The sequence below is a fragment of the Hippocampus comes genome, unplaced genomic scaffold (assembly GCF_001891065.2).
Source record: "Hippocampus comes isolate QL1 unplaced genomic scaffold, H_comes_QL1_v1.1 scaffold186, whole genome shotgun sequence".
NCBI lineage: Eukaryota > Metazoa > Chordata > Actinopteri > Syngnathiformes > Syngnathidae > Hippocampus > Hippocampus comes.
This window is the reverse complement of record NW_017806236.1, coordinates 1605513-1622460: the sequence shown is the minus strand read 5'-3', so window position 1 is coordinate 1622460 and position 16948 is coordinate 1605513. Positions and strand designations below refer to the sequence as shown.

Below are 16948 nucleotides of genomic sequence, written 5' to 3'. Positions count from 1 at the left end.
GAAGCAATGTACGTACAATGCCTGAAGGCTGCAACTTCAATCACTTTATAGCCAGTCATGTAATTGAGACAGATTAGCATGAACGTACTGTACATATGCTTATCACTAGGGTCAAATACTCAGTATCACAATGTGCGAGACATCCACTACCTTCCATCCTATACAGCACTCATCCAGTCCAGAGACACGAAGTGCTGGAAATTATCATATCTGATTTCAGGTGAAATGCGGACGACGCGCAGTCAATTGCAGGGCACACAAAACGGACACCCATTTGTAGTCACAATCACACCATTAGTGAGTGGGAACTGAACCCACACTGCCTGAACCAAAGTCAGGCAAATGTACTGCCGTATCAGTAACTATTCACTAAATACTTACTTCGACCACATATAAGTAAAACTGAGCTGGATGATTTTTTTTTTTTCAACAGACAAAATGGCCTTAACCATGGCTGGAAGCAACCACTGGCATCAAATGATCTCTGAGACATATGTTCACACACACAGCAGCCAAACAATTAAAACTGTTTTTCTCCCAGTGCAGGCAGATGGCGGATAGAGAAAAAATGTGTCTCTTTATTTGTGGGTATCCAGTTACACAACATTAGACACGGATGTCACAGCGGCGTTTAAAATAAGCTTCATGATTATTAACCTCTAGTTACTAAACCCTTTTTGCTTTTTGACATACTCGATGTCCACATTCTTTGGGCTAGATGGCCCATTCCATAAATAAGGAATTTTCATCATATTTTACTATATACCGTCTTTTCCGCATTATAAGGCGCTTCGGAGTATAAGGCGCACTATCAATGAATGGCCTATTTCAAAAATCTTTTTCATACATACGGTGCACTCCATTAAAAGGCGCATAGAACAGAAACCACGATGCTGGCTGCGGTTGTGTTATGCAGCCACTAGATGGAGTTACGCTAAAGGGAATACAATACAATATAGCTTTATTTATATAGAGCTTTCACAACTGCTGCAGCTGTAACAAAGCGCTTTCCAGAACATTTGAAATACTACATCGAAGAAATCAGAATATTGATAAAAGGCGTATCGGATTATAGGGCGTGCTTTTATAAGGCATTCGAGAAAATTGAATGCTTTTAGGTGCGCCTTACAGTGCGGAAAATACGGTATTTAAGTTATGTAAGAGGCTAATCCGATCAACTCTTGATTGCGACGATAAATCCTGTTCTGAATAGTGAAAGCAATTTGCAATACCCCCAATGTAAAAATACTGTAATTGCTCCCTGGCTCCATTAAACTGAAGGTTAACTGGCTAAATATTTGTGACTGAAGCTGCAATCGTGTTTTGAGAAGACACAGGACTCTATAACAGAGCAACTGAAATAAACACTAGCAAGTGAGAACATATGTTTCTTGCAGTGGGAAGCACTGCATCTGGATAATCGGGGTGCCTCTAAAAATGCGTGGTGAATATTTCATTTGGGCTCACTAAATAGTCACGCTAGTTTCTTATGAATGTGATAAAATTATTACAAGTGCAACCGGACTCGATTTTCAAGGTTGTAGCATCAACGCAGTCCCAACATCTCGTCATAAACATGCCCTTGGATTCAATTATGGTGGAGCATCATACAAGGTAAAAAAGTACTGTTTATCCTCTCAGTACAAATATATGCCTGCAATATTTTACATTCATGCAATCCATTTTCTATATCGCATGTCCTCGTTAGGGCCAGCTGGAGCCTATAGCAGTTGGCTTGGTGCAAGGGGCAGGGTACATCCTGGACTGGCCGCCAGCCAGTTGTTGGGATCAGACAGATAAACAACCATTCACACCCATATTCACACACACCGCAATTTAGAGTCTTCAATAACCCGAACATGCACGTTTGTGGAATGTAGGAGGAAGCCCCATTAACTGGAGGAAATCAACAAAAGCACGCGAAGAACATGAAAAATGCAACACTCATGCAAAGCTGAAATTCGAACCCCAAGGCAAAACCGCGAACTACTAGCTCACCGTTCTGCCAATCTCAGATTAATTTAGGAAAGCTCAGCATTTATGAGCAATAAAGAAAGCCATATTGCTAAGCAAGGAAAAATCAGGGAGATTTTTTTTTTTATTCCTTTTATCAGTCAACGAAACCATACCATATAGAGCCACCAAAAACAATGCCGGTATCAGTAATCATAAAAACAGTACGATACACCGACACCCGATACCACAGAATCGGCCGGACAAACTGTATTTCATCCGATTAGGAGTCGCGTCAGCTGTGTGAAGTTACTTTCAGAATAGAGAGACAACACTTTGAGGTGGCTGAAAATTAAGCTCTGCAAAATGAATGACCTCCTCTCGGCCGACGAAAGGAGGATTCGGCAAGCACAGAGCTTTGCATATCAGGTCGCCCACTCAGCTCTGCATGCACTCTGTTGAGTCGTGTTTCTTTAATGATTCGGAATAGTTGCTAATTAGGTATTCATATACTGTTTGTGTTGTGCGCTTTATCCTATAATGTTGCTTTTAAAGTGACATTTCATAAATGAAAATGCACTTTATCCATAGTGAACTAACTGTGACAATTAGTTCAATTTGGATAAAGTGCATTGGAATTTTGTGCAGCTAACTCGTTGCATTTCCGTGTCAGTCTGGTTCGGTCGTGTCATGAATGTTGGCTTGCAGTTCTTGCAGCCGCCGGCATGTAACGGCTGCATGAGGTGCATATACATATACAACACCTTATAAATAAAAGTATATGTGTTTTTATGTCTTTCTGTTCAGCATTGCAAACACATTACGAGAGAATTACTCTATGTATTGAAACACTTTAGTTCAGGGGTCACCATTTGAGACCTACAATACTTCTTGGGTACTGATTAATGTGAAGGGCTCCCAGTTTGAGATCCACTTATGAAACTACAAATCTGTCCAAAGTACGTTTGATGATATTAACCCTTTCACGCAACCTATAACCTGATAACAAGATAAGCTGTCCACTGTAGTAACCGCTGTCCCTGAAAGGGTTAGAGAAGGCAACTCACCTACAGTACAGTATTACAAATCCAAACCCGTCGCCACGGGTGGACCACAATGGGCCGTGCCCACCCACCAAGATGTTTTGTTTTTTGTTTTGTTTTTTTAAATAAAGGTAGTCCTCTTTGTGCTGTGAAATACTAATGTTGAGACCTTATCACAAAGACATAAAAAATATAGAAACATTTGATTTTTGTTTAATTGATAGCTAATCTTATCTGCAAATGTGCAGGCTGGGCTCCGGCAACGGGTCTATACATATCCATGCAGAAAACAACCATCTTAAAGCCTGCATATTCATCTCCTTGCATTTCAAGTGAATCATTTTAACAATTTGTGATGAGCCCTCTAAAGGTCAATATAGATCCCACAAGAATAATGTGATTTCCGTTCTTGGAATATGTCGTCAAGAGAAATTAAAACTTTTTCCAATGACATATACTGCTGCTCCTCTCATTATTTATTGGGAGAATGTCTTCCACTATTGCTGAAGATATGCATTCAATTTTACTGATTTAACAAAGAAACAGGAAATTATGTTTTAAGAGTGTGACAAATGAATCCATTCTTCATGTCTGTAATAAAACGTTTCGTTGTAGTGATGCATTTGAGTGTCAGTGAAGTGTCGGCAAGATTCAATAAATGATGAGGAAAAATAAAATGAAAATTGCCATGGCAGTGAAAACCGATTTTCTGTAACTTGGCCACATTATTCATAAATGGACAACGTTGCTCTCTTCTGTATTAATAAAAAAAAAAATGTGCTGCATTACTTTTTCTGACATTGTGATGTTACTATACTTGATTCATTTTAAAGTCCATGGCAAACTCAGTCGAGAGTTACACTTGACACTTATATCCAATCAAGACCAAATATATATATATATATATATATATATATAAAAGAGTAATCATTTTCTCCTGCTTAAATGACCTTCATTGCACAATTGACCCAGTAATTGGCCGAAGTTCAACGTGACTAGCTCTTTCTTCCTCGGCTCTGCTTGATGAATAATACAAGAGAACAAGTGAGCAGCCTTACGAAAGCAGTGACTGCAGAGTACAGTCCAACATTATTTCAGATTTTATGTTGCATTTCATGTTGATGCTAGTGCAAATTGCCCACAAAGGACACTGACAAAAATATCCTCGAATGAGACATAAAGAATGGAATCTAATTCAAGTAGACTGGCCTAAAGCTTTGTAAGGTTCTGCAGTTCCTCATTAGTCTTTTTTTTTTAATGAAATCAAAGCCAAGCGCAATTAGCTGCATTCCAAAACTTAATCATTAAAAAAAAAATAAAATACATCGTTCGTGACCAAAGACAGGACATTTCTGACTTTTCGTAAACACGAGTGTTGTAAATATTCAGCATCAATGAGGCAAACAACTGTTTAACTTCATCCTGAAAAAGGTTGACAGGAAATTATTTGTCAACTGGCAGTATAAAGTTCCGTTGCCTATTGAGTTAAATTTATTAATGTGTTCAGTAGAAACTGTGATGTAGACATGGGGCATCCTGAATAATAATCAACCTGCGGTGGTTGCTGAGTTCGGACTGCTCCAGCTTCCTCCCATAGCCTAAAAATAGATTTTAAGTTGAATTGAAAACTATACATTGCAAGGGATGTGAAAGTGCCAATGGTCTCAATGTGTCACTTGTGCGATTGACTGGTGATCAGTCCAAGTATATATCTAATCTCTCAGTCGATCATTTTACCTTTAGGGTCAAAAACATGCAGCATACTCTCTGTCCACACTCAACAGCTGTTTCAAAACTATCTGTCCGTCCACATGACAGAATGTTGAAAACCCTGAACAGAGTTTTTCAAAGCTTTTAAAAGTTTTTAAGAACCAAAGCCAAGGTACTTGTTTTACTTTGGAATAATCTCTTCAAATATATAAATACTGTACTGAAGGTTCCGTCTCAATTTACTCACATAAGTACTTGGTGCAATATCTGGCCCCGTTTAATTCAACTCAGATGACTGTTTGTATGAACGGCACCAGGCAAATTTGCAGGTTGATTGTACTTTCTGCCATCTGGTGAAAGAGCATTTCATTGTTCTGCCTATCACTACACGTCACTGGCGTAGATAGATGAACAATGGTACATACACTATATTGTTAATCAATAAATAATTTTCAGACAAAGTAAGTGAAATTAGATAATATCCCAGACGATCTCTCACAAGACACGAGTGTGCCAATGGCACCTTGGTTGGAAAGCATTGGCCCAAGTCATCTGGGTTGGGTGACCACTTCTCGGTGACCCTTAACAGTACAGGAGGAATAGAAATGGACAGATGGCAACGATAACCCAAAAATGTGATTCAAAAATTTTCTTCACCACCCACATACAAAGGGAACACTGTGAGATGAATTCATAGAAATTAAATCGATGGATAGGACAGCTTGTCACAACCTAAGCAGGTGTTAAACCTTCTCTCGTGCATAACTCTGACGAAAATGCTCCGGCACAAACAAAAATGTTCTGCAAAAGAAATGTTGAAAAAATATAATAATAAAATAAAAAATGAAGTCCGGTGTCTCATAAATCTATAAGGTACTGAACTTAAGCAGCAAGCAGCCGCGCAGGTTTTGGGCAAGTCCGACCAAAAGGTAAGTTTTGGCCACAGAGAACAGAAAAGTTTGCATGTGCTACCTATGCCGTCATAGTCGTCTAAAGACAAAAAAAAAAAAAAAAAAAAAAAAAGAAATAATCATAACATGCTTGCATACTGTCGAGTGTTTCTGAGAATAAGTATTCTATTCCATGCAAGAAGTCTACCGTATTTTCCACACTAAAAGGCGCACTGGATTATGAAGCGCACCTTCAATGAATGACCTATTTTGTAATTTTTTTCATATATTGGGCGCACCGCAGTATAAGATGCAATCTACAATGCATCCACTAGATGGAGCTACTCTCAAGAAAACGCCAATAGAAAGAACGATCAGATGTCAGTAAAACATATTCAACAAAGCAGCGACGCTGTTCCCTTAAACAACAGTGAGTTATAACAATGACTCGTTAACGTTGAACTCTCTTGCCGCTGCTCTATTTCCGTGTTCAACTGCATAACCTATCGCCTTAAGTTTGAACTCTGCGTTGTCAGCATATCTCAAGCAAGGAGCCATTTTGGGGTTAAAATTTTACCGTAATGAGCATGCACACGGCGCATCGGATTTTAAGGCGCGCTGTGATCTTCTAAGAAAATGGAAGGGTTTTAGGTGCGCATTTTAGTGCGTAAAATACGGTACTTGGTTTACTTAAACCTCATTAACACGGTTGAAGTTTTGGCCATGAAAAGCGCTGAATGTAAAAAGTAACTGCTTTCGGAACCTTTCTTCTCTAATGGCTGAAGACGTGCCAATACCGCTAAATACCGGGATGGATTTCTCTTCTTTGATTTATCACATTGGGAGAAGACCCAGAAGCTGCTGGATTTAAAAACTCGAAGACATTACTGCTAATGAGTAATTGGGAACTATTGACCCATTTCTCTCTCGTCTTCGCGCTATTGCAAATTGAAAAATAAAGAGACGGTTGTAACTACATATTTGGCATTGTGCATTTTTAAAGTGACACATATTGTAGAGGCCACTTTAACAATCATTAAGTTTAATTAACACGGAGTGGCTAGATCTGAGTTTCTCCATGAATTGGTTCTTTGTTCTCAAATGGAGATGTTTTGCCAGGATGTTTGTACAGATTTGCTGTGTAAAATGTATTTGACAATCCACCAAAATGCCAGTTTATTTTTGTGTGACATGCAGAAGTTTTTTGTTGTTGTTGGTGTTGTTTGTTTGTTCTGTTGAGGTGATTGACAGTGCAATTGACTTTGAGGTTTTAGTTGTGCCTTATTGTGCGGAAAATACGGTAATGCAGCAAAATGGTTGGACAACCGATAACAGAGCTGTCGTTTGCCAAGTGGACTACAAGGCTGGTAACACGGATCAGCCTTTGTTCCCCACCGTGCAACATCCACAATAGCCCACAACCAGAAAATTTGAAGTGTCAACACTGTCAACAGGCTGCAGAAGAGCACACAGCCAGAAAACGAAGAGGAAGTGTACTGAAGAGCAGCTGCATGTTGTCACATTTTAAAGACACTTTGGACCATTTCAAGCAAAGCAGGCATAGCCATCACGTACCGAAGCAGAATGTTGCCTGCAAGTCGGAAAATGTGTCAATTGGATGAGCTCTGAATGAGTTTTATGGCTGCACGGAGCCACACAGCAAGATCAGTGCACATAAATTGTGCTACTTGTCAAATAATCAATAACCATCCTCCGACTGTAAAATATGATACAACACATTTGAAAATCAATCACAAATTAAACTGAGGTAAACTTTTCACTAATTCCAAAACAATCATTGGGGAAATAGTCCGGTAACAGCAATTGTGCTAGTGGCTTTGTTTTCAACTGAGAGATGTGGTGTGGTGCTCTGGGTTGCACCGAGTGTTCAAAGTGATAAAACACTCGGCTATAAAGTGACTGACTTTCAGCTTGACTGCCTGACAGCCTGCCACATGGAGCAGCTCAAATTCATGTCGAAGTCAACGTGGGAGAGTGAATTCATGGTGACACGACGCTCTTGCATCCTCTGCAATGCAAACTCATCCTCCCGGGGTCCCACCTTCATTTCACGAAAGAAACCCACTGAAAAAGGTGACAAAATATTTCAATTCCTATAATTATTGATGGCGTCCTTTTATTTGATGAGAAACAACTATTAAACAATAGTGGGCAGTAGCGATCAAATGATACTCGGGTCTGTATGGTCTGCGTGGCACAATACGCCCTTAGGCCGCATCTTTTTTTTTTCTTTGGGGGTGGTCAGTTTTATCATGCACTTTGCATTGATGCTGTGCGTGCGCATGTGCATGTTGCACGGTCACCCGCACACAGTTGTAATTGTATCCGGCTTCAAAGAGTAGCTCAAGATAAAAAATTAAACCACTAGTGTCTTTGGAGAATGCATCTACTGTGTTGCTTGAGATCAACATAAAAATAAATAAATAGATAACCCAAGTAGTAGGAGCATTTCTTGCTAAAGATTTGCCGCAATGGACAAAAGTAGTGTTAGGACACCTCAAACTAAGTTTGATGACTGAACAAAAGTAGTTTTAGGACCCCTCAAACTACGTCAGTTTGATGATAAACAAATGAAAGAGAAGAATGCATGAAACACCTGTACATTTGCATTGTGTTCTGCAGATTTTCTCAAAATGGATTTAAGATTCGTGAACCATTTGGTTGGAAACCTGACTAGAGCCAGCAAGTGAAATAATTTATGTATATCCAAGTCTTCGAGCCGAGCAAAGTGAACATGAAGCTCTTCAAATTCCTGTAATGCTGCAGGCTGGCACAAACCTGGGAAATGTTTTTCATCTATTTAAGACAAGTGGCATGTTAAAGTGCGAGCAAATCAAATACACTCAAAAAGCAGAAGGAAAACAGACTTGATTATGCGACTCAAACTCTTAAGTGGACTTGGGGGTAAGACTGAATCAATAAAATCCACTCAAAGGCAACAGCCACACTTTGCCCATGCCTGCCATGGACTTGCACAATCTTCCTATGTGTAATCATTAACTTTTTACAGGCCGCTTGGGTACAGATATGGAATGCAGTTGTTCCAAATTCACGTGGACGTGCAGGAAATACGGAAATAACTTCAAATATAAATATAAATCTAAATATATATATACACACACACACACACACACACACACCTTTTCCAACTTGATATACCCGAATTCAATTCAATTCAATTCAATTCAATATTTTTAAGAGTACAACATCGTGGTTTGGGAGCTTGAATGCTGCCGTGTGGCGTGTCGTGTGAACAGCCGTGCAGCCTAAGTGTTCTCGATTTCACAAGATGTAAATATGTTTTTCTGACTGTGAAATGACATGCACTGTTTTATGTGTACTTTAGAGGGGAGATTATTTGTGTTTTTCCGCGTGTCTTGTGTGCACCCAACATGTCGGAAAGTGTTCAGTAAATGTGTCCGCCTCTCAACACATTGGACTGTAATGTTTAGTCGCTCTGTGACTAAGTGAAGTTTCAAGGAGTGTTGTGGCGAGCAAATAATGTCTTTTTATTTCTGTTTCCCTATCAAGCAAGCCACTGCTGTTGTCTATTATATACGTCTTCTTTGATCTCTTACTTGTCTTGGATCTCTTAGATACTTTCTTTGACCTCTTTTAAATACTTTTCTTTGATCTCTTGATCTCCAATTGACATATCACAGTCTTTTATCTTATTAATGCTGTGCATTTTCTATGTTCAGTCGGGAATAAAGCCCACATAAAAATTATTTTGTGTTCGGTCAAGTCTTTCCACAGACCCAGCCACCCACCCACACCCATACATATACATACATACATATACACACACACACACACACACGCACACACACACACACACACACACACACACACACACACACACACACACACACAATTGGGTCAATGAATTTCTGCAGTAAATGAAAAAGAATTCAATTCACATTGTTCCGCAACTATGCATTAATGATAAATAACAATTTTATGTTGTCAATTTGTCCGTGCATATATGGCTTGAAGCATTAGGTAACTTTAGTGCTTAGACCAATCGCCCAGGGCACGATGCTTCCAACCTGACTTGCACCAGACCACTGCAAAAAAAAAATAATGATCCAAGTTGGCCACTCACCGCCACACATGGGGTGATTTAATGTGTGAGCTCCTTGCGATATGAACTGTTTCAGCCTATATCGCATTATAACCCATAGAATATGTTGCGGTCCATCATTTTTTAATTCATAAAAAGATCAAGTGTCAGTCAAGGAACACAAAGCTGTCTACAGAAATAAGACGTGGGTGATCAGAAAGAGGAAAGTGTGAATATGTTGAAAGGCAAAGCTCGCTGGACTAGCGAGAAAGTCCACATCGTTGACTGATATCGTCTTAAATTTTTCATATGAATATCTTCAATGCAACACAAAGCTGTCTACAGAAATAAGACGTGGGTGATCAGAAAGAGGAAAGTGTGAATATGTTGAAAGGCAAAGCTCGCTGGACTAGCGAGAAAGTCCACATGGTTGACTGATATCGTCTTAATTTTTCATATGAATATCTTCAGTGTTCATTTCTATATCTCATTATAATCATGATGCTTTTTCTTGCCCAGCCCTAATAGTGGCAAGGTTGTGTCACTCACTTGATGAAGCATCGTGCACCCTCAAACGTATATCCTTCTTCCCATCCAATGGGTAGATCTGTGAAGGAAAGGCAAGCCATTTTGAGATGAGCTTCCCATCACTGATCAACAACTGAGTTTTCTTGAAGAATAACCAAGACAAACAGACTGTAGAACAAACCATAACAGCTAAATCTGTGTAACATGCATCCGCTGCAACAATGTCTTGAATAATTGGTTCTTGTCATTTGTTTTCATGTGAATCAAGAACATTTTGGGATTAAAAATAAACAAATAAACAATATGAAGTTTCCAAATATTTTGAAATACATTTTTATTGCAATTCATCCTTTCGGAAAGTGGTTCTCCATTTTTTTACACCAAGTTCCAGTTCAAAAAAATACTTGTGCCACCACCATGAACAACATTAAAATACAGTAACACAAAAGTCCTAACTGCTCAAAAACAAGACAGAGGCTTTATGACTGAAAATGTATAAAATATTACTGTCAGCTGTTCTCACACTACGCACAGTGGAAACTAACACTGTAAACATTAACATTCGGCTTAAATATATGATCAGAAAATGATTAATTTAAATAATGATTGCATAAAACAAGTTAAATAAATGCTGTTACTGGGCAAATGTTAGGGATAATTGATAATTGTTTTAGAGTAGTTGTTTAATTTAAAATTGTACAAATCTTCAGAATTCAAGGCAACTGAATTTTACTTCAAAGTTAATACAACTGAACTGCACTTGAATGCACTACACCGGTCTAAAACAATGTTTGTCACAGCAGTGCAGACACAGGAACATTTCAAACATTTCAGGTTGCCCAGATCAACACCTAATGAGTCATCAATGCAATCTGCAAAGGAATCAACAACAGAAATAAAAGGGGAAAGGTTGGCTTGATGTAATACATTGCAACGCTGCAGGAGTACAGGTAGCAAAAACATTCATCAGCAATCACAGCAATAGAATAGCAACAATACATTAACGAGCAGGTGCTTTGGGAACAGCTAGCTGTGCCTTTTACAAGTAGACTGCCAGTTAACTGAGCAAGGTCATAAGTCTTTTATCTGTATTGAAAGTAAAATGTAATTAAGTGGATGGGCCATAACAAAATGGCCCATCCACCCGGGGAAGAAGTGTCACGACCCAGTGAAAGGTTGGCATATGGGAGCGCCCACTTTGTCACAGCCCATTACATTAAACAGACACGCAGCGCAGTGTCGCCGCCGCTTTGGGCAAGAAGCAGCCATGACGACGCTTTTAGAGAGACCAGCGGAGCAAAGTAACGGACGCCTCACCTGGAGTTTTCCTGTGTCCGGTTATGACCGCCTCGCCGCTCAGGGGATGGAGCCAGGTTGTACTCTTGGCTTCTTCGCTGAGGCGACGGAGCGAGACGCATTACGTTAGCGCTCACCATCATCATTCGCGCAACGGCGTCCCGTAATGATCAACACACACACTTACTTGACGAAGAAGACGCGTCCGTCACGAGTAAGTCCATAACTCCAGGAAGAAGGCAGACCAGAAATCCACTCGGGCTGGAGGTCCGCCGCCATGTCTGCCAACGGGAGAGAAGCGCGCGCGCAGGCGAGCAGGCAAAAGCAGCGCGTACACGGAAACCTTGGCAACGGCGGATGGCAGCCGCCAGGTACGCTTCACGACTTGCCCACTCTCTGACGTGGCATGTTTGAAAGTTGTCCGGAATCACTTTCGCAATTCCGTTACGCTCTGACGAGTGTTATTGTTGTCACAGCCCAGCCAGCTCGGTGCGTGTTCGACCAAAGGGGCAGGGCCAGATGATCCAACCGTGACGCTCGGGGACGGCATTGATCGGACGGGGGGCCCCTTTAGAAGTGACAGTCGGACCTGTCAAAGGGTAAACACAAGGGTCACGAAGCGTACTTGTGATGGCTCTTTTCAAGTGCTAATACGGTTGTCTTCCCAAGTTTTTTAAGTGGCAGAAATATATGAGACGCCGATTGGTTACAATGCCCTTTGCCTTCAAAAATGTTCTTTGCAATATGTTCTGTGCGCCCCCACTAGTTGAAACGCGGTATTCTGGTGAATCGCAGGGGGCTGCCATTATGCCACCTGCTGTCGACTGAAAACGGAGATCGTCGCTTATTGTACTCGTAAAAAAAAGCTTAACGTCGCTTACTGCTGTGAATAGTCACCAAAATGCACGTGCACATCACTACTTATGCCCACTTCAACCTCTGAAAATAATGCTTGCGGTATTTACATTTTGCAACCACAACAGGCACAAAGTCAAGATATCAGAGGAGTGACTTCAAGACAACCCTGTGAATGTCCTTGAGTCTTGGAGGAGACTTGAGTCTGACTTGAGAGTCTTGAACTTGAATCCGGGAGAGGTCTGAAAATGGCTGGATGCTTGATGAAGTTTGAGACCTGCTGCAAAGAAAGATGAGTGTGCCAAGTCTGTGGCATCATATTTAAAAAGACTTGAGGCCGTAATTGCTGCCAATTGTGCATCAACAGAGTATTAAACAAAAGCTTTTTTTAATTTTATTTTTTACTTAATTTGGAAGGAAACAACATTTTTTGTCGGCATATGATGATGACTTTTGAGGGGGGAATGAATTTATTCAAACACTAATAAAAAAAAAATGGAAGTTATCCATCCACCGCTGTTAAAATGTTCTCAAAAGTGGAGTTTTTTTCCCCCAAACCCAGAGGAAATGAGAGCTCAAAATGAAATCTTTTCTCTGTCCCTCCTGATGCTTGTCAAAATTGAAAATGAGATTTTGACCATTTACTCATATTTCTTCAATGTGTTGTAGAAATAGCCCTCCTTTGCCCGAATCCAATTTAAAATTGGAAAAAGCTCTCACTTTCTATCCCAAGTGAGCTGTCTGACATAATACGCCACTGATACACAAGTATGATTAATTCAAAATTTGAGCAGCGCTGATCATTGGTTGAGTTCAACACCGACTGGACTTAAAAAAGTGACGTAATTGCCATTTCAGTTGTGCTTCAAGGCAGTGTAATTTGGAAGAAAAAAAAGACTAGACTACGTAGAATAGTGAGTATGCTGGATATCAAAGGAGAACAAATGTTTAATATTTGCTACTCCAACACTGAAGGCTCTGTTGTCATCGGGAGGGAAAACTGCGTTGTGTCGAAAAAGCCAGCGGATCCTGATGTTTGTAACAGCACAAGGCTTGATGCGCATGTTTGCCATTTGGCAGAGCGGTCTCCGCCAAGCTGCACAGGCTGGCGCAGCCGAAAGAGTCTCTTGGAAATGCCTGGCAGGGTGAAAATTTGGTGGCAGAAAGTCTAAACGCCTACTCAGTCCATGTCTTACACAGTCGGTTTAATACGACGTACAGGTATTCTGGTCATAAATATGTGATCAGCTGGGTTCAAACCTTCTAAATAATTGTTTTATATTTATTAGCACCTGGGTATGAGGTGGCACATGCATGATCGGTCCGGGTGCAGGGGGGGGGGGGATGTCCTTCACGGCGCAGTTGATCTTCTGACTTTCATGTACGACTAGCATGGCGCCCAATGAAAGGAGCCACATTGATTGGCCACAATTGAAGTCAGCTATGACCACTCCCACAGCGGCGCAGTCGCATCAATTGCCCATAATTTGAAGTTGTCTGGGACCACTCCTACAACAGCAAAATACTCCATCTCAGATCCACCGGCCTGCGCTTCTCTACGAAATGACCAACATCTTATCTAACTCGCCTCCATCCAAAGTTACGTCACACGCTGTGCAGGATTTACACCGGTCACAATAATAGACCCTAGTCTTCAACGACACGATGTGCAGGACCCACCAAAGCCGTTGGGAGATGTGATGAGTGATCTCATGGCATTCGCTCACACTTAGACCGACTGAGAGACACACACACGCAGTGCACAGACACTCTTTCAGCTTTCTCTTCCTTTAGGTTAGTGTCAGCCATCTTCCGTCATTCAGCTGCGAAAGTGCCGCATCAGCCTTTCACACCAAACAAAGACAAGTCATCTAACACCTCTGTCCCCCGCCTGTTTGTTCCCATTGTATTCTATTGTGTGCTGAACATGTTACCTCACTGCTGTAAGCGGGGCGGGAGGGGTTTGACACGGAGCTTAGTGAAGGGGAAGGGGTATAGCTACCAAATGCTAAGTCATCTGCTTCAGAGAATAACCCTAAACAGAGGGGAAGCAAGGGCACTGACGTCCCTCTAGTCAGAAGAGAAAAAGCAATGCGCAAACTGATTGTACAAACAAAATACTGCTCCGTTTTGCCTCAGGCCAGTAAAGTGTGACATCACAATTTTCTCACAAATGTCTCTCTAATTGACCTTACCTGCATATTGATCAGAGTTGCAGAGGCAGTGTAAACACTGATTTTCCAAAATGTTGGCCCAACCTTGGGATACATTTTGACAATCTATTCAATTATACCTTTTTTTCTGTTTGTGTCTTGCTGTTTATTCTTACTTAAAAGATCAAGTCAGTAGGTCCAATAGCCTGGAAATAATTGGATTAGGGCCTGATACCTGTAGCTGTATATTCGTGGCATCTGAAAGGAGGTAATGTCTGCAACCCTGTTTCATTGTGATTCACATTCTTAACAGAAAATCTGGAATCAGCATTAGACAACCACAATGTTTGCCCATCCTTCCTTTTTCTTTAACGGGAGCACCGGCAGAAAAACCACGCGAGGATGGGGGAAATCCAAACATCAATATGAAGTCAGTTCAGTTCATCTTTTAAATGCAGCCAAACCTTTTTTACTCGCCGACATGAATGTTACATGACACGGTTCAGATCTTTCCATCATCGAAGAAGCAACCCAATACTATTTAGGTTAAGTGCGAGAGTAAATGAGAGTGGGTCAAAGCATTGGCAAACTGTCAATGCGGAGGTGGATTTGTGGTCTTGAAATGCCCAGTTACAAAAATAGGAAGGACAACGATTCTCATTTGGAACTGCTGCATCATAAACCCGTGATGCTTACTTACTGTGTCTAATGTAAAAACAGTCATATCTCAAAGCGAATCAACACGAGGCAAGCACATAGTTAAAAAATGCTGAGACATGACAAAAACACAAGAGTCTTGCGCCTGATTCACTTAGCAGAAGGCATTCTTACATAATTGTCTTCACGCTCAGTTAATGCACGCTTCTCTGCTCGGTTATACGGAGCACACTCGCACCATCAGAATGTAATTGATGATTGCACATCATCAAGCAATTGCTTTGTTCTGGTGCCAGCCCAGAAGTAACCATGTGCATGTCTGCACTTTGGAAGAGGACACACTCGCCACTTTAGACCGGAGGAGCGACTTGGCATCTGTGCAGCTCTCATCTGCTCGGCATTAAGATCCTTTAGACAGAGGCATCCACCAGACTCTATTTTGTGAATTCAGAGCAATTCCGATTGTAAGTGGGAGCAATGGAACTGATCCTGCGAGAACGTTGCAATGTTGTGATTAGCTGAACAATAGCAACTGATCTACAGGTTTAACCTCACTAGAGCAAGCGCATGGCGGCACTAACCTTACTGTCGTGTTCAGCAAATACCTCACGGATTGCCCTGCATGAGGTCATCTGCGCTCCGATTTCAACACACGGTGTCATTTGACCAACAAGAAAAAGCCGCAGGCAGCAGGAACACAGGAAGCTGAAATAAGCGGTGAAGGGCACTAGTTTAGGGAAATATTTGTTAAAAGGACTCTTATTGTTCTCACTCAACATGCCTGAACCGTCGCTAGTCGAAACCCGACAACCCACAAATGGACCTCTGTGGTCCATTCATCAGGTTCGTAGACCACAGCGATGACATCATAGGATCCATTTTTGAATGCTGTCAAAACACTTTTGTTTTTCGTTTTAAGTGTCATGATGTCTGAATGTGTTGCTATCCTTTGTGGAATTCGAGGGCGATGTGTGTAGCATGAGTTAGTTGATTGTGACCCGAAATGTTTTGCAGCTGTGGTGTGGCCATGACAAACACCGAACGATTGCGCCCACAACTTCTTTGTTGTGGTTCAGCTGATTAAAAAGTACAACGACGCCTCGAAGGTCAAACAATGCGTTCACAGGCGCTCGGTGGTTTATTCAGATTTCAAAACATTTTGCCTCTTGGAAAACAATGGAATTAATCTATGAAGTCAAACTGTTGCCATCGTAAAATATGATATAGCTTTGAAAGCAGAACATTGTAACTTTGTTATGTCATATTAATGAAAAAATAAGTTTTCCACCATTGACAATAAGATGTAACACCCACCCAGAGTTTTGCAAATTAGAGTGAATATGCGTCTCTGACGACAACAAAATAAAATTGCATGGCTCACTATGCAGTGTACATTCAATTCTTCTTCTTTTGTTATCATTGTCTACTCATGTCTGACTTCGCCTTATTGTACTGAGCAACCAGGACAGCAATTTTTTAACCATGTTAACCACGTCAAAAGTCGCAGTGGCCTGCTCTTATTTTATCCCTTTCGGGGACAGCGGTTACTACAGTGGACAGCTTATCATGTTATCGGGTTACAGGTTATCGTTATTGGTGGATGAAAGGGTTCATAGAAAATTTTCAACCATTTGCTTTACTGACCAACCGGGACAGCGACGCTCGTATTGCCATCAATTCATTAATACATTTCATTCATGTCTAAAAAAGTGACATACTATAATGCAAAGGTCTCTCATTCTGTCATACATGGAGGTGGTTGCGCAACTTTAGAGATGA

The 16948-nt window shown here is 40.9% G+C and overlaps 1 protein-coding gene and 1 long non-coding RNA gene across 3 annotated transcripts in view; one reads left to right on the top strand and one right to left on the bottom strand.

The window, feature by feature from the left end:
* LOC109507581 (pleckstrin homology domain-containing family A member 5-like) overlaps positions 1-11962 on the bottom strand; it is a 49716-nt gene extending 37754 nt beyond the window's left edge. The window contains exons 1-3 of one of the 2 annotated variants that reach the window (XM_019857104.1): positions 11692-11962; positions 11526-11602; positions 10230-10287 (exon numbers count right to left, since the gene is read on the bottom strand). In XM_019857104.1, coding sequence (XP_019712663.1) covers positions 10230-10287; positions 11526-11602; positions 11692-11783 — 227 coding nt within the window. In that variant the 5' untranslated portion in view covers positions 11784-11962. The remainder of the gene's footprint in view (positions 1-10229; positions 10288-11525; positions 11603-11691) is intronic. The other variant, XM_019857105.1, reaches the window with a different exon arrangement.
* Positions 11963-12025: 63 nt separating this feature from the next.
* Positions 12026-13371, top strand: LOC109507582 (uncharacterized). Its single transcript, XR_002166492.1, has 2 exons — positions 12026-12103; positions 12488-13371. It is a non-coding gene; the product is annotated as an uncharacterized LOC109507582 (long non-coding RNA).
* The last annotated feature ends 3577 nt before the right edge of the window (positions 13372-16948 follow it).